General features: G+C 43.3%; 1 protein-coding gene across 3 annotated transcripts in view; it reads right to left on the bottom strand.

Annotated features, from left to right (window-relative positions):
* Positions 1-4224: 4224 nt before the first annotated feature.
* SPEF2 (sperm flagellar 2) overlaps positions 4225-24407 on the bottom strand; it is a 202549-nt gene continuing 182366 nt past the window's right edge. For 2 of the 3 annotated variants that reach the window (XM_059878899.1, XM_002696381.6), the window contains 4 exons: positions 19973-20152; positions 11886-12125; positions 11569-11691; positions 4225-4494 (listed from right to left, as the gene is read on the bottom strand). In XM_059878899.1, the coding sequence (XP_059734882.1) occupies positions 4405-4494; positions 11569-11691; positions 11886-12125; positions 19973-20152 (633 nt within the window). In that variant the 3' untranslated portion in view covers positions 4225-4404. Of the gene's footprint in view, positions 4495-4526; positions 8866-11568; positions 11692-11885; positions 12126-19972; positions 20153-24407 lie in introns of those variants that run through there. The other variant, XM_010816825.4, reaches the window with a different exon arrangement.

A 24407-nucleotide genomic window follows, 5' to 3' on the forward strand; every position in this document is an offset into this window, starting at 1 on the left:
CCAGTCTTATGTTGGCAGGAAATGATCCTGGAAGTAGCTATTTCAGGCCATGCCAATACCTCCTTGACCTATAATTTGTAAGAAATGGTAGTCCCCTTTCATGTTTTTCCCATTAATTAATCTAAAATACCAATTTTTTGTAAAGAGAAGGGAATGGATCTTTGAAATAAGTGGACATGGACAGCTAGGCAAGAAAGAGGAAGCTATCCAATCAGGGGAAGAAAGAGAATAGAAACTATGGTTAAGTAGTGCACTTCCCCAGCTTCTCTGCCATCATTCATGTTAGATGTGTGGAAACCAATGGAAGTGGTGAAGGAGGCATTTTATGCTTCTACCATAGGTTAACAGTCATTCTGCTTCCTTTACCATCTTTTGCCCAGCTGATCCCTTCACTGAGATATCACTAGTGCAATATTTATTTTAGAAGAGAACAGCATCAGCCTCCCTTCCTTTTCATAGGAAATGCTATAACATTATTTTTTTAGACAGTTTTAAAATGGGTGATCCCTGGATTTTGTCATCTAACTTACAGCAAAAGTGCAGTGATGTACATCAGAACCATTGTCTGGTAGAAAGGTTGGCTCAGCTGTTCATCATGTGACAGATGGCTTCTTAAAGGCTGGCTTTTCAAGACTGGTGTTTGGGTTGAATGTCCAGAGTCCTGAAATGGACAGCCTCCTTTGGGAGATTTAAAATCAAATGAACTCTTTAGTTTTGAATTAGATGAGGACTTGCAGGGGAGCACAGGTTCTATCATGGGAGAGGGCAGACGAAACACCAGGGCAGATGAAAAACCATGAGTTTCCAAGGAGGGAGAGTGAAGAGCCTTACTGCCTCAGGGTCCCGAGACCAGGACACATTATGTCACCTTTTAAGTGGACAATATCCTTGTACTATATGGTAGGATTACATTGGAAACCATCTTCTAACACCTTGACAACAGAATACAAGAGCATATGTTAGAGATGAATTTAATAGGGTTATGTGAAAATACCTGTACTTTAGCTTTTTTTTTTTAAATGTGGGCTCTGTTAAGATAAGTGAAAAGGTGATTAAAGCACATGAAACAAGGACTTAGAAGTTTTAGTTACTTGTAAATTTAAGTCATCAGTTTCTTTTGGTTATCACAGACTCCTGGCGTGTGTGTGTGTGTGTGTGTGTGTGAGTATGTGTGAGTGTGTGTGTGTGTGAGTATGAGTGTGAGTGTGTGTATGTGTGTGTGTGTGTGTGCGCGTGCACATCCATACACAATGGGTTTGACACTCTGGGGTGGATTAAGAGGGATGCCATGGTGGTGTATCCAGAAGAGAGCAACCCAGATCAGAGACTTCAGAGACACCTCAGGAAAGCAATAGCTGGGGAACATGGTGATGTGGAAGGCAAAAGCGATACCAGATGGTTTGAAGATGGTTGGGCATTCACTAGAATTATGAGACCTGAAAGGCCCTCGGGGAGAAGAACTCCTGGAACATTCTGGCAGAATCCCATGCAGCCTCTGGTTTGAGTGTGGAGTTCCGCCCTTGCCTGCTCTGGAACCTGCACAATGCAAGAGCTCTGTTTACATTCATCTCTAGGTCATCTTCCTCCCCCAGGTCCGCTCAATCCTGATGATGATCGGAGTCTCACATGGCGGCAAATGCCAACCTGGGAGACCTTTGTGGGGGTTGCTCTCCCACTGTTTAGATGAGATAATGGGCCTCAGGAGGGGAATTCTGCCATTTCCTCCTTCACACTGTGCAAGAACATTATTACGGCAAGAAATTATAAGGAAATAAACAAGGAATTGCTACAGAGCCATTGTCTCTGCTTTTCATTTCTTTCCATTGCCATATAATGTTGCCTTGTCTAGTTCAATCTTTAATAAAAAGTGGATTAGTTGACTGCCTGCATCCTTGTCACAATATGTTATTTGTTTGAATCCTATTTGCGGATACTCTTCCATTTCCTTCTCTAGAATAACTAGAACTACATTTGAACCAACTAAATTGAAATTGTGAAATCTTTAGCTGGGTTTCCTCTCCACCTCCCAATCTTCTGTATCACCACCCCTACCCCCATAATCCTGAAGGCAAGGGTTCTGGGAATGGAACTGACAAGAAGCAGATTTAGGCAATGTGTCACTCTCCAGAAATAGAATACCATTCTCACTGGTAATTGAAATCGTCTTTGAATCACTCAGTTTTAGTGACCAGTCAAGATGTGATCTGCCTACACATTCTGCACAAGTGTATTCTAATGCAACTTAAAGTTGGCTATGCTTTTAGTCTTAGGTTCGGGAACATAGCAATAAAGAAAATTCACAACATCCCTGATTTCATGGAACTTAAACCTAGTGGAGTGATAGACAAACAAGAGTAAACATACAATTTATCAGTTGTTGATAAGCGCAATGGAAAAAAAAAATTAAAGTGGGTTTGAGATGTATGGGGATGGTAGGTTATTTCTATTTTGTATTATGTGTTGAGGGAAGGCCTTACTGACAAAGTGTCATTTGAACAAAGGCCTGAAGGAAACTGGGACAAGCCATGAAGATATTTGGGAGAAAATCACTCCAGGCAGAGAGAAAAGCAAGTGCAAAGGCCTTGAGGTAGGCATGTGTCCTCTGTGTTCCAAAATAAACAATGCATACTTGTTGCTTATGAAGAGTGAGCTGCGGGGAGAATAGTGGGAAATGAGATCAGAGAGGCAGCAAGGGGTAAGATCCAGGTGAGGACCTGGATGAACCTCTGCACGACATGGGACTCTAATAGAAGGTTAGAGCAATGGGGTGACTTGAAGGCTCCCTCTCCTTGGCTTGGATATGTTGAGTCTGTGATGATGATAAGCCATCCAGGTGGTAATCAAGTCCACAGCAAACTTCTCTCTAGAAGTTTGGATTTCGGGGAAAGAAGATGGGAATAGAAATTTCAACTTTGGCCTCATAAAGTCTTGGAAAAGGATGAGTCTTCCAGGAATCGGCTGTGGATAGAGGAGGCTGAGGGCTGGGGCCTTCAACTCTTAGGGGCTGAATAGAAGAGGTGTGCGTGAGGTCCAGCAAAGATTCTCAGAAGAAGTAGCCAGTGAGGGGACCCAGAAGGGTTTCAAAGAGGCACAGCCACTGAAAAGAGCATTATTGTTCACTTTGCGGAAATATGGATGGACCTGGAGAAGGCAATGGCACCCCACTCCAGTACTCTTGCCTGGAAAATCCCATGGACGGAAGAGCCTGGTAGGCTCCAGTCCATGGGGTCGCTAAGAGTCAGACACGACTGAGCAACTTCCCTTTCACTTTTCACTTTCTTGCATTGGAGAAGGAAATGGCGGCCCACTCCAGTGTTCTTGCCTGGAGAATCCCAGGGATGGGGGAGCCTAGTGGGCTGCCGTCTATGGGGTCGCACAGAGTCAGACACGACTGAAGTGACTTAGCAGCAGCAGCAGAGGTTGTCACACTGAGTGAAGTAAGTCAGACAGAGAAGGAGAAATACTGTATGACGTCTGTTATATGTGGAATCTAAAAGAAATGATACAAATGAACTTATTTACAAAACAGAAACGGGCTTGCAGACTTAGAGAACAGACTTATGGTTGCCAGAGGGGAAGGGATAGTTAGGGAGTTTGGGATGGACATGTACACACTGCTATGCTTAATGGATAACCAACATGGTCCTTCTGTATGGCACAGGGAACACTGCTCGATGTGGCAGCCTGGATAGGAGGGGACTTTGGGGGAGAATAGATATATGTGTGTGTGTGGCTGAGTCCCTTTGCTGTCCACCTGAAACTGTCACAACATTGTTAATGGCTATATATTAATAAAATAAAAAGCTAAAAAATACAACAAAACAAAATCACTTTCTTGAGATAAGTATCACTGAATTAGATTCACTCATTTACACAAGTAAAGACTATCATTGTACATCAATCTCTACAAGACACATATTCTATTAATTAAGGACTATGCATAGACAACAGGATCGTGACTATACCAGCAGCTGAGACAACAGCCTTTTCTTTGACTGGTGAGACACACCTTGGGATTTTACGGAGCAAGAACTATTAATACAAACTGTATGAAGCCATGCTGCCCTGATTTGAGCTTTGGGAGAATTTTTAATGTATTTGCCTAATGCAGATACTTCTCACAGGGACACATCATGACGTAAGTGCTTGTTTACTTTTGAAAATACTGTTTTGGTGTCTTCTGTTTTCAGAATCACTTCAGAATGCATTCCTTCTTACTTTGGATTTTGGCTCAGAAATTTAAGGTTTATTACAGAATATTCTTTGAATTAAGGAAGGAGGACTCCCTTTACAGTGCCCCTCATAGGCTGGTAGGGGCCATTTCTTCACTTACAATGACAATGTATACAACAAACACCATGTTTACATGGGTTGTTTGGAAGATTCATTGCCACTCCTGTGCCTTCATTTCTTTTCCTCTGTAAGTCTTGAAGGAGACCTCTCTTCATCACTTCCTTGTACATGCTCACTCCTTTGGAGAATTATCTTAACATCCTAAGAGAAGAGATTCAAAGAGAAGTTACAACTCTTAATAAATGAATTAGAAGTAATGATTATTAATAATATGGGCTTCAATATGTGGCAGGATTAAACAGTGAGTTTTTATTTTTTCCTTTGAGAAAATTGTTCTCTAGTGTGAATCCTGCCTTGCAACTTATTAATTTTGCCAATGGAAAGATATCAAAGATCTTAGAGACTTCATTTCCCCATCTAGTAAGATCTAATAATAGAGATGTCTTATTAGATTAATTAGATAACATTTGTAAAAGCAATTACACAGTTCTTGTTTAGTTGCTAAGTCATGTGTGACTCCTTTGTGACCCCCTGGACTGTAGCCCACCAGGCTCTTCTGTCCATGAAATTCTCCAGGCAAAAATACTGGAGTGGGTTGCCATTTCCTTCTCCGGCAATTACACAGAGTTTGGCACAAAACGGGCAAGGCAAAACATTATTTCCCTATTAATCAATAAAAAACAATACTCATCTTCTATTAAAGGAAAATTCTAATGCTAAATTAATCATGTTTACAGATTTGTAGACTTTTAGAACAGCAGATTATTTTGAGGCAGGGAATTATCCCGTTTTTTTTTTTTTTAATATTAGGGATAGAATGATCTGTTTTTTGTCCACTTAAAATATCCAACTATGCTACATTTTAAATCACAGATGTTTATAAAATAAATTTAAGATATTATCACAATGTATTAATAGAAGGGGTTCAGTTCAGTTCAGTCGCTCAGTCGTGTCCAACTCTTTGCGACCCCGTGAATCGCAGCACGCCAGGCATCCCTGTCCGTCACCAACTCCCGGAGTTCACTCAAACTCATGTCCATCGAGTCGATGATGCCACCCAGCCATCTCATCTTCTGTCGTCCCCTTCTCCTCCTGCCCCCAATCCCTCCCAGCATCAGGGTCTTTTCCAATGAGTCAACTCTTCGCATGAGGTGGCCAAAGTACTGGAGTTTCAGCTTTAGCATCAGTCTTTCCAAAGAACACCCAGGACTGATGGACTGGTTGGATCTCCTTGCAGTCCAAGGGACTCTCAAGAGTCTTCTCCAACACCACAGTTCAAAAGCATCAATTCTTCGGCGCTCAGCTTTCTTCCCAGTCCAATTCTCACATCCATACATGACCACTGGAAAAACCATAGCCTTGACTAGACGGACCTTTGTTGGCAAAGTAATGTCTCTGTTTTTCAATATGCTATCTAGGTTGGTCATAACTTTCCTTCCAAGGAGTAAGTGTCTTTTAATTTCATGGCTGCAGTCATCATCTGTAGTGATTTTGGAGCCTAGAAAAATAAAGTCTGACACTGTTTCCACTGTTCCCCCATCTATTTCCCATGAAGTGATGGGACCAGATGCCATGATCTTAGTTTTCTGAATAGAAGGGGTACTAGCTAGCATAAGGCGAAAATGTAAAATTACATTTATTCAGTTTCCAGGTTTTTTTTTTTTTTTAGGGAACTATTCAAGAATATAAGTTTCTTTACTTCAGAGCTGAGTTCCAAAAGTTTCTATTTGATTGTAGTCATTTTACTCATGAAAACATGAATTAGTTCGGCATCTGAACAGAGCCCTGCTGAGTGACACCCACATGGCTGTATCAGTCATTGCCAGGAAACATAGTGAATCATTTTCTTGAAGGAGCTTGTTCTTTAAAAATATAGATCTCCCACAGCTGAAGGGCAATCTTGGGCAAGTTAAGTGAAAAATAACAGCTGCTTGCCATTGACCTTTCTCGTCCTACCCTCCACAGTACTTACTGACAGGTCTTCTTTGCAGAGAATATTATTTGTAACAGCTATTGCTGACTAGTGACTATTTACTTGGGGATTAAGGAATGAGTTGACCTGTGATTATTTGACACTCCATAGCATGGGGGAAAATTATAAGCTCTAGATATTTCAATCAGTCTTGGCTAGATTTATGGCTGAAATCAAGGGCCATAATTTTAAGTAACAGTGGAGAAAAGGCTGAGAGAGTCTAGAAATGTTTGGCATGGGTGCCTCGAAAATGCAAAGCGCTGAAGCAGCCATTGTATTTTGTTATAAACATAATAGAGGCGGTTGGAGTGTATCTTAAAGTCAGATACCTTGAAGACTGTGTCCCCTCCAGGTACATTTATATTTATAGGTCCTTTGCCCTCATGTACTCAGGTCCTGACTCATTTGTTTCTAAGAAATTCTCCTGTGACATTCTGACTTTAACACTGAAAGATTTATTTTTATCTCCTAGTGAATGGAACCCTTGATATTAAGGCTATCTGCTGGATGTACAGGTTTTGTTAAAAGAGACTCACATTTTATGCAGCATATGTGTGCATCACTAGAAACTACCTTTGGTGAGTTGGTGCAGAAAATCCAATGTCCACTTACACGCGTAAATCTACTTATTGGAGGAAATTGACTTTCTTCACTAACCACCCAGTGACGGTGTCCTCAATGATCTTATTATATTTAAGCAAAGCATTTTCTTAAGAATTTAGGAACCTTCCTTGAAAATAACCTCTCTATATAAAAATCTGTGAAAGAAGAAGTTAAATAAATGAGCTTGAGTTGAATAACTATAAAATCCAAAACAAAATATGGATCTTCTGAGTTGTATTTGACCACATGTGGATTCCTGGGACTTTGGTTTGGACCCCTTGTCATCATGACACTCTGCAGTGAAAGTCTCCTTTCTTTCCAGAGAGCAGACACCGAACTTGGCAGATGAAATGCCGGCTTTTAGTTCACCTGTGAATATTTTGCATGGGTCAGAATTATTTCTTATGCACTGCAACCACCAAGAGGCTGGCAGTAATAATAATAGTAATAAACATTACTCTGTAGTGTTAGTCACTCAGTTGTGTCTGATTCTTTGCCATCCCATGGGCTATAGCCTGCCAGGCTCCTCTGTCCATGGAATTCTCCAGGCAAGAATACTGGAGTGATCCAGGGGATCTTCCTGACCCAGGAATCAAACCAGGTCTCCTGCATTGCAGGCAGATTCTTTACCATCTGAGCCACCAGGGAAGCCCCTACTAGGTAGTGAGGGCTTTCTGTCTACCAAGTACGGAGCTGAGCACTTTGTATGGCTTAAGTCATTTACTCTGTACAAGGACCTTGAGAGGCATGTTTGAGAATTAACCGTATTTTACAGAGAAACCAAGGCACCACGGGGTCACTTGCCCAAGGTCACACAGTAGCTATGAACCCAATCAACATGGCTCCTGAGTCTGCTCTCCTAACCACAAAGCCAGGCCACCTCTCCCCAGGAGCAAAAAATAACACGTATTAAAATAATTACCCAAACTGGTCTTTTTCATATGTATTTTAAAATGTTTGCTAGTTCCAAACACGAATCTTGTAAACACAGGGCTGTTGGGTGACAACCTTTACTTCCCACTGTTTATAACAGCAAACAACATTTTAACCCGAAAAACCACACTCTAGTTTTTGCTCTACTTATCTTGAAAGATCTTCAAACAACATCACTGTGGTTAAAGTTCATTTTAAAAATGTGATCTATTTACTTGCACATGGATATCTGGAGCAAAAAAATTGATGACAGGATGAGAGTGTTAGTAACTAAGTCTTCAGAGATTTTTTTTCTTTTCCTTTCTTCCTTTTCTTTATTTGCTTAGTAAAAATGAGAATAGAGCATCTTACTGGAAAGGGAACCTCTTTCCTTTTCAAGCATCACATTTAGGTTTTTCAGGTCAAAGGCTCAATTCTCGTCGGAACGGTGCCCCGACTAGATTCTAGCAGGTGGTTCAATGTCCTCTCTTCAGATTCCAGGGTGGAGTGATGACAGGGAGGAGAGATGAAGGACCAGGACGGGGGAGGGTTGAAGAAGCTGACTTTGCAGAAGCGCCCTGGCAATGAAGGAATGAACCACTGGACAGCTAGACAGACTGACAAGCTCTCTTTCTACTATTAGGGTGTCAGGTGACATTCATACTCTGAAGCTGGAGGTCAGAACAAGCTCCAGCTGTGGGGTGAGGGTGGGGGGAGGGAGGGCAGGTGCTCTCAACCCAAGGGGTCTGTGCACCAAGCAGGATTTGGGGAACGTGAAGAGATCTTTTTGGTCATCAGTGCATCAAGGTGCTCCCGGAATATAGTGAGCAGCAATTCAGAATGTCAGACGTTCTGCCATGCCAGAGTCGGTCCTGTGCTATTCAAAATGCCAGGAGTATTTCAGCTGGGGTGCACGCTGATAAAACTCCTTGCTAAATAAGAGAAATGCACAAAGTAATAAGAACCCTGCTGACTCCAGCTTTCCCTGAGGATCAGAATCCATCTTCAGGGGATTGATCTTCGAAGGCAGTCAGTCATCTATTGCGGGAGTTTTTTCTTCAGGAACGTGCCAGATAGAATCGTCTCTGCAAAAGTCAGTAATAGTTAGACATTCTGGCCAGAGTAAAAATGTTCCCCAAATCATCCTGACTTTGCAGGGAGTTCTTCTCCCATAATAGGAGGAAGTGATGGTGGAATCATTTTAGGGTCCTAGTTGTTGTTGGTAAGATAAGGTAAACCCTACTGCACATTATTCTAAGGAGCTGAAAATTATTTTGCTGGTTTAAAATGGGGGGTTTTTTTCCCTGAAATGTGGAACAGAATGTGTAGGATGAAATGCAGTCTAAAGAGATGGGCTTCTGGAACCCACCTCACATAGAATGGTGGTTGCTCAGATGACAGAAAAGGCAGGGATATCCCTCAATTGGTGGACTGCCCCCATCCTGCCTGTGACAACCATGCACCCACTCACCCACCTCTCTCCACCTCTTTGTCTAGTTCTGATGTGTGCTGTTCCCACTAAATCCAGGGTGACACTGATTTATCCCATTCTCATCCTAAGTGGGGAAGAAAGCTGGTCTTTATGAGTGAAAGTAGGAGTGTAAGATGCTAAAAAGGAACCTGTGACATATGGGTTTCATTGTGAAGAGTAGACGTTTGTGGGATGTATGAGACAATTACTTGGAATATTGCCAACCGCATATCCAAGTATTTTGGGCCTGTTTAAATAAAGAGACCCAAATAATTTTACAAAGAGGATGGTTAATTGTAAAGATATAATGATGTGATATTGTTAAGAGGGCTTCCCTGGTGGCTCAGTGGTAAAGAAACCATCTGCCAATGCAGGAGACACGCGGGTTCGATCCCTGGGTTGGGCAGATCCTCTGGGGAACCCACTCCAGTACTCATGTCTGGGAAATCCCACGGACAGAGGAGCCTGGTGGGCTACAGTCCATGGGGTCACAAAAGAGTAGGGCATGACTGAGCAACTAAGCAACAACAACAACGATGGTTAGAGATAAGGAAACATTTCAGTTCAGTTCAGTTGCTCAGTGGTGTCCAACTCTTTGCGACTCCATGGACTCCAGTACACCAGGCTTCCCTGTCCATCACCAACTCCCGGAGCTTGCTCAAACTCATGTCCATCAAGTCGGTGATGACATCCAACAATCTCATCCCCTGTCATCCTCTTCCTGCCTTCAATCTTTCCCAGCATGAGGATCTTTTCTGATGAGTCAGCTCTTCACATCAGGTGGCCAAAGTATTAGAGAATTCAGCTTTAGCATCAGTCCTTCCAATGAATATTCAGGACTGATTTCCTTTAGGACTGACTGGTTTGATCTCCTTGCAGTCCAAGGGACTCTCAAGAGTCTTCTCCAATACCACAGTTCAAAAGCATCAATTCTTCAGTGCTCAGCTTTAGATCACTTGCATCTTATCAAAGTGAAAGTGCTTTTATCAAAAACTCAGCTAACTCTCTGTAGTCCAATAAACCATTAGCAGAAGCCAAATAGGGAGACTGCATGCTATTAAGTGTGTGAGGCTTCTGAGAAGGTTGTAGCAACCTGCCACATTCTGAAAGGTGGTCACCCCCAGCCTTCCGTAGCCCTAGCTGTTGGGGACCCGGCACTTGCCAGGTAGATGCACATTCAGCATGTGTGGTTGATGTGCGAGGTGATGGTGTGAGCTCTGAGCCCCAGCTCTTCCTCTCTTCCTTCCTTTATTCTGCTGTCTTGGTCCAGCCTCTCTGGGTTTGGTCCTCAATGTTCCTACCCTGAACAGTTTCTCTGATGGAACCCTTATCCCTTCTTTCAGAAACATGGTCACTGGATGAGTTACAGCAACAATGTGTACTGTGATGAGAGTTTGGTGAATAAATCAGCGCTTGGCTGGGGATCAGGGTCTCCTTTGTTCTCTTGCGCAGGGGGATTCTATTCCCCATGCTCTTCAATCAGAGGCCAGGGTCATTCGATGGCTGGAATAATGCAAAACATGAATATAGCCACCCATCCAGCTTTTGCTGCCATTTACCTCCAGCCTTCTGTGATAGACTCAAGGCCTCAGAGTCCTGGTGGAGCAGCTCTATGGTATTATCCCTAATATTGGCAGGCCTATTGGTGGTACTAATCATATTACGCATAAACTGGTAGTGCTAACTATCATGGTACCCGTGTACTGATAGTCACTTCTACTCTGCCTGAACTCACTGCCTTGCGGTATTGAGGGCTGGCCTTTTTGGCCTGATGCTGTTACCAGCTTAGCTTCCCGAGACCCTGGTCTAGCCTAGTCCAGCTTCTTCCCTCCTTCTCTTCCTCCACGCTTGTTTTATCCCACCAAGCCCTGAACCTGAATTCAACCACGTTAAGACAATCAAGAAAAACAGTAATGATGAACCTATTTACAGGGAAGAAATGGAGACGCAGACATAGAGAATGGACTTGCGGACACAGTGGGGGAAGGAGAGGGTGGGAGAAATTGAGAAAGTGGCATTGACATATGCATGTGTAGATATGTGTATCATGCGTAGAGTAGATAGCCAGTGGGAAGCTATTATATAACAGACAGCCCAGCCTGGTGCTGTCTGATGACTTAGAGGGGTGGGATGCGAGGGGGGAGGGAGGCTCACAAGGGAAGGGATATACATATATATATATATGCATATATATTTATATATTATATATATATAACAATGCAACATTTATAAAGCAATTATCCTCCAATAAAAATAAAATAAAATTATAATGACAATTTTAAAAAAGACTGTATTAGGATCTTTGGGTAATACTCACAGGGATCTTATAATCTGGATAACTTGAAATCAGGTCTTGAATAAAAGGATGCTTCAGAAGAACAGCAACTTCAATTGGCTCTAAGTTCTTGGAACCTAGGTCCTGAAACACTTTTATGAAGTTCTTAAAAAGAAAAAAAAATAAGTTAATTAAATCTATGATCCTGATGATGCTAAAAATGATTTTATTTACTAAAGGAATCATCATAATTTCTACACGTTGAGACATTTCAGGAGAAATTCTACGACCATACACTCAAAATTGATGGAAATTTTCGTGGGTATAGGTTGTCTCTTTAATGAAAGAATCCAACCAACCTCTAAATAAGTGTTCTCTAACTTTTGGTGGCTGGCAAATCTGTTAGCGTCCAGTACTTCATTTCCTCCTCGGAACACTTGGAGTAATGTTTGCATGGAAATCATTTCCGTATTTGCATTTTCAGGGATTTCTTCTTCCTTTTCCTCCCCATCCTCTTGTAATTCCCTTTCCTCACTCATAAAGTTGTCCTCAAGTTCAGGATATTCCTCAATGGGACTCATATCAGTAAAGGAAGAGGTCTGTGGAATTAAATAAAGAGAAGATGAAGTCTTTCCAGTAATAGAGATATTTAGAAAACACCAATTTCATCCTGAACTTTTCATGCCTCGAGATGGTAATGCCTACTGGCATGCTGCAGTCCGTGGGGTTGCAGAGAGCTGAACACGACTTAGCTACTGAGCAACAACCGCAGACTAGCTAAACAAAGTCTAAAGATAGAATTTGCTAGACAATAAGACAAGTCTTTCTTCCTTCTCCAACTCAGAAACAACTTCAAGAAGCAGCAAAAGTGGTTACCAACTGGGAAGGGTGGGGGAGGGTAAATTAGGAATTTGTAATTAACACATACACATGAATATATCTATAAAATGGATAACCAATGTCCTACTGTATACTCAATACTTTGTAATAACCTATGAGGGAAATGAATCTGAAAAATATATATGTATGTATAACTGAATCACTTTGCTGTATGCCTGAAATTAACACAGCATTGTAGATCAATTATACTTCAATAAAAAATAACAAAGTAAAAAGAATAAAAAGAAAAGAAGTAGAATATGCTGGCTGCACTGGAAATCATGTCAAAGTTCTAGACCAATTCTGCTGGTACTTGACAGAGGCCTTAGTGTGGGGTGAGTTTTATTTACTTTCATACATGCTTTTGCTTATCACTCTTTCAGATATACAGTGCGTACTTGTACTAAGTCCCCTCAGTCATGTTCCATTCTTGGTGACCCTATGGACTGCAGCCCACCAGGCTCCCCTGTCCATGGGCTTCTCCAGGCAAGAATACTGGGGTGAGCTGCCATTTCCTTCTCTAGGCGATCTCCATCCAGGGATAGAACCTGCATCTCTCCTGCAGTCAGGTTCTTTACCACTAATGCCACCTGGGAAGCCCCAGATACATTGTATTACTCAATAAAAGAACACTGAAATGAATTGTGTGACTTCTGTCAAACTTTTACACATGAATCTAGATTTTGGACAGGATTTGCTTTGGAAACTGCAGTCTAGAGGTTGTGGCGGGTTAATTTCTCAAGTTTGATAAATTCTGAGAAACTTTGGGGCCTTTGTGTGGACACTGGATGTTAAATTCAATGAGGCATTCAGAAAGTAAAATAGAAAACAGATTGAATACAGACAGATTGGGATTCATATTGCTGCTCTTTGAAACTTGGCCAAGAGCCATGAATTTAGATGCTGGCATTCTGAGCATGGGAAAGAGTAAATTGTTTCTGATATCAGAGAAGGCAATGGCACCCCACTCCAGTACTCTTGCTTGGAAAATCCCATGGACGGAGGAGCCTGTTAGGCTGCAGTCCATGGGGTCGCTAAGAGTGGGACACGACTGAGTGACTTCACTTTCACTTTTCACTTTCATGCATTGGAGAAGGAAATGGAAACCCACTCCAGTGTTCTTGCCTGGAGAATCCCAGGGACGGGGGAGCCTGGTGGGCTGCTGTCTATGGGGTCGCACAGAGTCGGACACGACTGAAGTGACTTAGCATAGCATAGCATAGTTTCTTATGTATCAAAAGCCTGAAAAATATTGCCTACCTTTTGACCCAGTAATTACTGATCTAGGAACTGATTCTAAAGAAATATTCATGTGCACCAAGACTTTTGTATACGGATGTTCATTCTGTGTTACTTAACAGCAAAAATAGAAAACCTATGATTCCAACAACAGGGAATGATGATAGTATCGGTCTGTGATGGAATGCTGTGCTGCTGTGAGCATTTTAGCTTAGAATGATAGTGAAAATGACAGTGAGAAAACACTCATGGGATAAGTGCAAAAGGGAACAAAATACAAAAAATAAACACACCAGGGTCCTCATTTCCTTATATATCTAATACTTATTAATGAAAATGAAGAGAAACAGATAAAGAACTGACAGCAGTTACTACCTCTGATTGGTCAAACAGGTGACTACTTTTTACTTTATTTTGTACTTTTCAAGTTCTCTACAGTAGATTTGTATTTATAATATTTATTGTAATAAATGTGTGTGTGTGTTTCTAATGATGAGGTAATAGATATTCAATGATTTGCCATGAAAAAATGAGTGTTTTCAGAATGTTGACTGGCCCGATATCATAGAACACCTGAGGGCTGGTTCTCCTTTATTCTGAGGAAGGAAAAATGCTAATTTAGGCTTAAAATTAGAAGAGGGTGCCATTGCCTGTACATACTCAATTCAGTAGAAGCGTTAAGTGCATAGATCATACAAGTTCTTTCCAAACAGCCACTGAAGCCCCATGTGTAAAAACACTATACCAGGGCACAGAATTAAGCCTCTGGTCATTGTAAGCCCCTCTGAAGGATGTGTAGGGGTGGAGGGTGGTCCAATGGATATAGGTTGCATTTGGCCTAGTTCTGTGTGGTTACCTTGCTTTAGTTGAGTTTCTGTATCCTTTGCTAAATTAGAAATTTAATCTAATCTTGAAGTTCTTGGAACTGAACATATCTTTCTATCTACTCTTCCTTGTTTATCTGTCTACCTATCCAATTAGCTTCTTCTCCATTTTAAGCAACTGCAATATTGATTTACTTGGCAGAAATGTGAAACTGACTTTTTTGTCTCTACCTAGGAAGCTTGGGTGAAGTAGGCAATGGCACCCCACTCCAGCACTCTTGCTTGGAAAATCCCGTGGATGGAGGAGCCTGGTAGGCTGCAGTCCATGGGGTCGCTAGGAGTCGGACACAACTGAGTGACTTCACTTTCACTTTTCACTTTCATGCATTGGAGTAAGAAATGGCAACCCACTCCAGTATTCTTGCCTGGAGAATCCCAGGGACGGGGGAGCCTGGTGGGCTGCCGTCTATGGGGTCACACAGAGTTGGACACAACTGAAGCGACTTAGCAGGAGCAGCAGCAGCAGGAAGCTTGGGAATCATCACACTGGCTTCCCATCAATAATCCCCTGGAGAGACAGAACATTGAGTGTGGTGAAAAGAACAGTGTTGAGACATAGAATGTCTTGCTGATAGTATGAAGAATGAATGAATTTCTATTCAGACAGAAACTGTAGGTGAGCACATGATGAACTGGGATGGATGAGCAGGCGATACCAAAATTAAAGAGCAAGAACCTGGTCTCTCTTCATCATTTCTGGAACTAGAGAGGGCCCAAAGTCTCAAACCCTTGATATTGTCATCATGGGATAAATGGATTTTTTAAAATTTTAGCCAAAAAATAACAAATTAAACATCTGAATGAAGAATGTCATTCAAATGGCATTATGTCATTAGGTCTTATTAGGTCAGAAGATATTTTATAAGCATTTGCTAGTTTTGCTCTTTAAGGGGTTGGACAGAATAGATTTAGTGATTCGGTGGGAAGGGAGGGAGTGAAGGGAGGCCAAGATCAGAACCCAAGGAGCCAGCTCAGTCTCCTGGCGGGGCTGCAGGGTGTGCACGGGAGGAGGCGCTCTCCAACAGACTGCGATTGTGGATATGGATGGGTGAACAAAACCAGACATGCTGGTTTGGAGAAAAGCCAGGGCTTCTGAATGAGCAATTATTAGAGGCATCAAAACTCTGTGTGAGTCACATTATTGTCTAAGCAGCAGGCAGACTGTGGGGCTGGCAAGCACTTTGTCACACTCTCAGAGGCAGCCCTTGAGGACTCCCAGCAACATGTCCTTGGAATGGTGCCTGAGTGTGCATTTCTACCATTCAATCTGTTTAGTTCCCCACATCTCAGAGGCAGAACAGAAGGTCAGTCTTCCAGACTAATGTCAACAAAGCATCAAAGAACAGAATGGGAGGATCATTTAAGTTATTTGAACCCCAAGGCCTCAACCCACCTGTCAAGATGCTTTAACAAGACTCTCAAAACGTGGGCAGTTCAAGCTTCTAATTTACTAAATTACAATATCATAACCCCGAATCCCACAGGCCAGGATGAACAAACATCAACTTCTTTGATGTTTCACATTGACTAGTGCCTGCTCATGAGTGCTTGGCTCTCGAGCTTCTTTTAAACTACCCAAAGAAGCTGTGGATTTAAACAGGAGGTCTGTGCCACACTGAATAAACCAGCATGTAAGGAAGAATACAGTGAGGAAGAATGAAACATTGGGGAGATTTCCAGTTGTTTATTTGGAAAGGAAAAATCGAGATCTGATTAAATGTCTTGGGAGTAAACACAGACCTGTTAACCTGTTAGAGGCATTGTTTCTGAGCAGGCTCATTTTAACTTCCTGGGATCAGGTTGCCCAGGAAACCAGAACACAGTTGGAAAGGGCACAGAGAGGCAGCAGGATAATTGGAGGCAGGATGGTGAGAGCTAGGAGGAGGCAAGAATCGGGGAGGCGGTGGCTCCTGTATGCCAAAAGCTCCTATGCTTCACTCCCAGCCAGGAGCAGGCTTGTGTGTGTGGCATGTGACAGACCTGCCCCCACCCTGGTTTCTTCGCTGCTGTGCAGTGGTTGTGGGAGAATTCTTGCACAGTGTCCTTGGACTTCAAAAGAGTTCTTAAGAGAAGTAACCCAGGGAGCTGCTTCCTGGGCGAGCTCCGGGGTCAAGGCCAGAAGGGATGCAGACTCTTACGGTGCTTGTGCTAGCTGGCCTGGGTGCTACCCATTCAGACAGCTGTCTGTTGCTATGGCAACCGTTCTAGCACAGGCTGCCTTTTCCTGGTTTTTCTGGTGACTCAGTGTAGCCTCCGGGAGAAGGAAATGGCAACCCACTCCAGTATTCTTGCCTGGAGAATCCCAGAGACAGAGGAGCCTGGTGGGCTGCTGTCTATGGGGTCGCACAGAGTCGGACACGACTGACGCGACTTAGCAGCAGCAGTGCAGCCTCCGAATCTGCTATTACTTCTGCCACTTGAATGTCTGCTCTCCTCTTCTGCCTCAGAGACGGGAGTCCACCCCTTCCTTCTCTCTTCCTCTCTTTCTTCCCTTTTACCAACACTCATGGAGAACTTGTTATGTGCATTGCTGAGCACTTGCTACTTCAGAGGACGCAAAGAGGGGTAACAAGTTGTCTCCAGTGCACAGTAGAAATAACAGCAGTAGGAGTCACTAGATAAACCACCCCCTGCTTGCATTACTAGCCCTGCTTCCCTCCTGTGCTCCCTACAGTCTGTTCTATATGGGCATCCATTTTAAATGAAATGACGCTGCTCCAGTGCCTTCTTATCTCATCTCTTGGCACAGCCAAAGCCAAGGTCCCTCCAGGGGCCTCAGAGTCCTCTCCTCATCACTGTCCTTTCCTGCTGCTCTCCTCCAGCTCAGTGCTCTGCAAGTGCTGACTTGCGGTTCTTTGGCATGCACCAGGCACGGCCCCACGTGAGGTCTTTTGCATCCACTGCAGTCTTCATTTAAATGCTCTTCCTCCAGAGGTCTATCTGCCTGGCTCTCTTGCTCACCTCTCTGGGCCTTTGCCTATAGGTCTTTGCACAGAGACACCTTCTGTGAAGACCCTATTTAACACTGCAACTCCTTCCCAGACTCCTGCATTTTTCCCTATCTTCTTTTTCGTCTGTGGCATTCATCACCATTTGATTTAGCCTTCACTTTACTTGCTTTATCCCCAGGTCAAGGGTAGTTCCAAAGTCACCAAGGTGCTGGATAAGTAATTGAGTAAATGCCTGGGTGTGTGGCATGGTTCTGTCTTGCCAGAAGGGATCTGAATATAAATGGGGCCCAGGTGAGGGAGTGCTCAGTGTGTCGGGGGAGCTTCATGAATGAGCTGGTGTAGGAAATAGGCCTTGGATACTGGAGAGGCCTTGAGCCTTTCGAGATGAGCCGGCAGGTGCTCCAGGTGGAGGGAACAGCAAGAGCAAAGACACAGAGGGGGCAAAAAAGAAGGCACAGACCCCTCTTTGGATCAGTAAGGCCCCATGCTAATCTGTCTTTTATCCTGTGTTCCCTCTGTGTTCGGGCCATCATTCCCTCGTCCTCCCATTCTTTATTGTATGGTGAAAGTGAAAGTGTCAGTCACTCAGTTGTGTCCTCTGTCCATGAGATCTTCCAGGCAAGAAGAGTGGGTAGCCATTTCCTTCTCCAGGGGACTTTCCTGACCTAGGAATTGAACCCGGGTCTCCTGCATTGCAGGGAAATTCTTTACAGTCTGAGCCAACAGGGAAGCCCTGTATGGGTATGGGCAACTGGATTTGTAACCCTTGCAGATCACAGGACTACACAAAGGGTATAATTTACAAAGCTAATAGTGAGTTAATTGTTCCACTCAATGAAATGTGTTTACTGAGCTCTATAGCAGTAATTCAGGTTCAGGAATGCAGGTTTGAGGATGCAGAACAAGACAGATGGCCCTTCCCTGACCACCGGGGGCCCAGAGCCCAGAATGGAAGCTGACCATGTAAAGCAGTTATCTGTGAGGGTTACTGTGAGGCGGGAAGCGCAGGGAGCTATGGGAACGCAGGCAGGGTGCTGCCACCACTCCAAGTCAGGGAAGGTCTCCTAGAGGACAGACATTTCATAGAGATCTCAAGGTAGGTCATGATCCATGCCAGAGATGGGTGAAGGAGGCGCAATCCATACCGAAATGCAGAAACACCCCTGCGTGTGTGCGTGCTAAGTCATTTCAGTCGTGTCCAACTCTTTGCGACCCCATGGACTGTAGCCTGCCAGGCTCCTCTGTCTATGGGATTTCGCAGACAAAAATACTGGAGTGGCTTGCCATTTCCCCCTCCATGGGATCAACCCAGGGATCAAACCCGCAGCATCTCTGTCTCTTCTATTGGCAGGCACGGTCTGTATCACTGGCGTCACCTGGGAAGCCCTGGGAAAGCGGCAAAAGCAGTTCCAAGTAAAGGCAGACGGCATCTGGCTTGTCATCCATGTGGGAAAATGTAAGCGGCCCTCCTATGGTCTAGGAAGACAGCATTCCCGAGTGGGAATAACAATAACTCGTTGCTGAGCTTTGCGTTGTTGAGTCAGTGTTAATGCTGCATTGACAGAGCACTGGGGTGAAAAGCCCTGAGCTGTCAGCTTCCTAGATAATAGTCCAGCCTCGCCCTGGTCCTGATAGAAGGGGAGGAGTTCCTCCTGGCCATCTGCCCAGGGCTGACATTTGGAGATGAGAGGGTCTATCTATGTCTTTTGGGATGTGAAAGCTATCACAGGAGCTTCCCATTTTTACTCAGAGAACCCAGCATATTTTTTGTATGAAAGGAAAAGAACTGCGGCTGGGATATCTGAGGAGTCTGGACGCATAGTATCCCTCTGCCCTCCGTATCCACAAAGAAGAACAGAGGAAAGCGTTCCACCATGAGGGCCACAGCTCCCCTCACAAGGTCTGATGCAGACTAAAAAGTCAGAGCAGTGGGCACCTCATAAGTCAGTACCCTATTCTGAGACTTTTCTATCCGCCCTGCCCCCCAACAAAGCCAGGGAATGTTAACCCTTTATAAATCTACGGTGGGATGTGAGGTTTTATTGGACATTAAGGCTTTCTGTCCTTGGAGGCAAGTGACACAAGGATTGCCTATGCACCTTAGGTGGCCAAGTTTGGGCCTGAAACCCTATCAAGTGTTACAAACCTGTGGTATATGTTCGAAGGTTGAACTTGTTTTACATAGAATTTCCACACGGTGTGACAAACAGCCTGGATGAATACCCAGTTCATTCTCATTTATCAGGATTAGCACTTCATGCAAAATAAAGACTGTCCCCGACAGAGCAATTTTGGTTCCACCGAGAAACTTTGAGCAAATTTTGGATTTTACTACCAAAGCATTTTTTTGGAGTGTTGGCCCCAAGTTCTTAATCCAACTGAGTAAGGCCAAGTCTATCCAAGACCTAGTAAAGCAGTGTGTGAGGAAAAGTTCAGAATCTTCTGGGATCCCCTCCAGACCCCAGCGCTAGTCCATTTCTGGAACACAATTACCTTTTCTGCAACAGGATGAGGCATTTCAATTGGCTGGAAGACGTGAGTCCCAATGGCTACGCTGAGGGCCCTGTAGACCCCTTCTGTACTGTCTGGATGGCAAGCAAAATAAAGCAGCATCTGCGTGTAGTCAAGTTGGGGTGGATCCTTCTCACAGTCAGCAAACAACCTAAAGAAAAACTGTCACACAAAAAAGAATTTCAGCCAGAGAGAGAACGCAAACCATCGGGTAGAAAGTGGATGCACGGGCAATGAAGAATCTCTCCAGGGGTTTTGGAATAAGGTCATTTTCTGAGGACTGAATTACTAAAACTAACATGTAATGAATGGTATTAACTGAAAAGTAAGCTAAATATTAAAAAAAAAAAAAGTAGGGCTCTAAAAATTCTGATGTTCTAATGAGGTAGGTGAACCTGGAGCCTATTAGACAGAACGAAGTAAGTCAGAAAGAGGAAGACAATATCCATGTGTATGTGTATACACGTACATATATATATATATATATATATATATATATATATATATATATACAGGAGACACAAGAGATGAAGCTTTGATACCTGGGTCAGGAAGATCCCCTGGAGTAGGAAATGGCAACCCACTCCACTATTCTTGCCTGGAGAATCCCATGGATAGAGGAGCCCTGTGAGCTACAGTCCATGGGCTTGAAGAGACAGATAAGATGCGTGTGCTAATTAAAGTGGTGCATATTAGGTAGAAAAAGAGAGCAAGGACCCGTCTGTCCATCCTAGAGGAAGAGTGTGCTCATCACTGAATACCAGCTTTTTCAGCAAGTCTCTCCCACAACCTGAATGACTGAGCTTCCAGTCAGTTCTAGACGCATTGTCTCATGCATTTGACAGCATGAAGAGTTGGTGCTTGGGGATCTAATATCATCCTCTGGGGCCTGGCAAAGCCCAGGCCAAACCTTGGGACATACAGGCCACACCTAAATACCTAGGGACTTCTGTTCCGGGAGGCGACTGGCTCTTCTCAAACATGTGTGTTTAGTAACCTTTTAAAAATGTAGCCTCTAATTAAGTAGATGGTTCTGGATGTTTGTGGGAGACCCCCATTTGATTCCTGGGTTGGGAAGATACCCTGGAGAAAGGGTATACCCACTCCAGTATTCTTGGGCTTCCCTTGTGGCACAGCTGGGAAAGAATCTGCCTGCAATGTGGGAGACCTGGGTTTGATTCCTGGATTGGGAAGATCCTCTGGAGAAGGGAAAGGCTACCCACTCGAGTATTCTGGCCTGGGTTGCAAAGAGTTGGACACAACTGAGCGACTTTCACATTTTCTTTCTTTCTTTTCTGGATGCTTAGTAGATGGCCTAAGTTTCTTCATGTTTAGCAAGCTCCTGGGATTCCGAAACTGCTAGTTCTGACCTACATTTTGAGAAGCAAGTATCTAGATCTAGAGATAGCATGTCATTCTTTAAAAAAAGTTTTTTAATTGGAGTATAATTGCTTTACAACTTTGTGTTGTTTCTTCTGTACAATGTGTGTCAGCTGTATGCCCTCTCTCTTGAGGCTCCCTCTGACCCCTCCATCCCACTCCTCTAGGTCATCACAGAGCACCAAGCTGAGCTCCCTATACTACACAGCAGCTACCCACTAGCTATCTGTTTTATACATCATGTCATTCTTTATTACTAGCAATCCTTACAACTATTAGCAAATTCAATTAGACATCCATGACAAATTGGAAAAATAAATTCCTGATATTTGACAAATCTAATGCAAATTTAAATAAAAATAACTTTAATAGGAAAACACTAAAGTCTAAAGCATAGCACACACTAAACTTCATAGCATAAAGTTATGCTATGAAGCAGAAAAGAATTTTTGAGGTCAATGGGCTCTGTAAGCTCAATCATTCAGTCCTACCTTAATCAAAAGTTCACTGAGTATTTGCTGCAATCAGGCACAGAGCCAGGCTCAGATGGTCAAGCAGCCTTAGATTTTTCAAGAGTCATGATCCAGCTTTTGGGTTCCTTCAGGACCTTGTATTTATTTCCTCTTCCCACTTGTCACTGGAATTCCTCAGGGATTTCCAGCAGGACGTGGGGTAGAAGGGTGTTGACACCAATAGATAACCATGGCATTGTCCTTTCATGCTTATCTTCCATTTCTTTCATATGAATCCTTGACGTTTAGTATTATTTCCACTGAAATGCTCTTGAAAATGCTATGTAGGTGCAACACATTATTTCTATTAACAAAGAGGCTGAATATGATATATTGAAGGAAGATGTGAAAAAATAAAGTGAACTGATATGTGAACTCCTTCTCTAATTACACAGGCTTGATTTTAAATCAGTGGATGAGACATGTAAAAAAGGTAAGGCCTGCTATATTCTTAAGATCATTTAAAATGTTGTTATGGGAAGAATTCTAAGAAGGCTTTGAAGTTTCCCACCCCCTGGAGTACATATATATACGTACATGTGAATACATATACATTGAATACATCAGGTCAGATCAGATCAGTCACTCAGTCGTGTCCGACTCTTTGTGACCCCATGAATCGCAGCACGCCAGGCCTCCCTGTCCATCACCAACTCCCGGAGTTCACTCAAGACTCACGTCCATCGAGTCAGTGATGCCATCCAGCCATCTCATCCTCTGTCGTCTCCTTCTCCTCTTGCCCCCAATCCCTCCCAGCATCAGAGTCTTTTCCAATGAGTCAACTCTTCGCATGAGGTGGCCAAAGTACTGGAGTTTCAGCTTTAGCATATGTACATACATATGTGCATACACATGAATACATAAGTACATTGAATACATATCTTGTATAACCCCTTCCCCTTGAGTGTGAAGGATTTTAAATTTGATGAGAAAGTCATTCCCAGGAGTAAAGGCAAGGAGATTCTGCAGACAATTAAGGTACTTAATCAATGGGTTTTGAGTTAATCAAAAGAGACCCCAAACTTGGGCCCTGATTTAATCATGTGAGGTGTTTTAAAAAGGACTGTTTTTAAGGAAGGTCTTAAGGCAGAGATTAGGGATTTGAAGCCAGTGAGATGCTCTCCTGTTGGTGAAGAAGCAAATCTCAAACTGTAAAAAGGCCATGTGGCAGGGAATAGGCAGCCTCTTGGAGTTGCAGTTCTCAGTCCTATAAGATAATTCTGCAGCAGCCAGTCCTGGAACCAATCAACCCTGTGTTTTGATGGTAGAACTACCTAGGCTTCCTAAAGGATTGGATGTGAGAGTTTGAAAAAAAAAAAAAGGAAAAGAACTGGGGATGACTCTAGGGTTTGGGGCTGCCCAATAGAAAGGTCAGAATGTCCACTGACCAAGAGGCCGAGGGCTCTGGGTGAGGGCAGGGCAGCAGGGTGGGGAGATGGGGGGTCAGGGACGCAGACTCGGATGCGGGAAGTTGGAAATGTCTGCTAGAACATCCAAGTGCAGAGGTCCAATAAGCAGCTCTGTTTAGGAGTCTCATGTTTGGGAGAGAGGTTTGGGGTTGAAATAGACTCTTGGGATTTGTCAGCAAATAGTATTTCAAAACACAAGTCTGGCTTCAACAAACGATAATAGTCCAAGGTCCGCTGCACGGGGAAATGGAAGACTACTTCAGTATTTCTGAACCCCATAAACAGTAGGAAAAGGCAAAAGAAATGACACCAGAAAATGAACACCCCCGCCAGGTCGGTAGGTGTCCAACATGCTCCTGGGAAGAGAGGAGAAATAGCTTCAGAAAGAATGAAGAGGCTGGACCAAAGTGGAAATGACGCCCAGTTGTGGATGTGTTAGGTGGTGAAAAAAAAGTGATGCTGTAAAGTATGATATTGCATAGGAAACTGGAATGTTAGGTCAATTGTAAATTCCAAGGTAAACTGGAAGTGGTCAAACAGAGATGGTAAGAGTGAACATCGACATTTTAGGAGTCAGTGAACTAAAATGGATGGGAATGGATGGATTTAATTCAGATGATCATTATATATACTACTGTGGGCAAGAATCCCTTAGAAGAAATGGAGCTGCCCTCATAATCAACAAAAGAGTTCCTAATGTAGTACTTGGGTGCAATCTCAAAAATGACAGAATGATCTCGGTTCATTTCCAAGGCAAACCATTCAACATCACAGTAATCCAAGTCTATGCCCCAACCACTGATGCTGAAGAAGCTGAAGTTAACTGGATTCTATGAAGACCTACAAGACCTTCTAGAACTAACACCAAAAAAAGATGTCTTTTTCATCAGAGGGGATTGGAATACAAAAATAGAAAGTCAAGAGATACTTGGAGTAACAGGTAAGTTTGGCCTTTGAGTACAAAATGAAGTAGGCCAAAGGCTAACAGAGTTTTGCCAAAAGAATGCACTGGTCATAGCAAACACCCTCTTTCAACAACCCAAGAGACAGCTCTACACATGGACATCATCTGATGGGCAATACCAAAACCAGATTGATTACATTCTTTGTAGCTGA

The sequence above is a fragment of the Bos taurus genome, chromosome 20 (genome assembly GCF_002263795.3).
Source record: "Bos taurus isolate L1 Dominette 01449 registration number 42190680 breed Hereford chromosome 20, ARS-UCD2.0, whole genome shotgun sequence".
Classification (NCBI taxonomy): Eukaryota; Metazoa; Chordata; class Mammalia; order Artiodactyla; family Bovidae; genus Bos; species Bos taurus.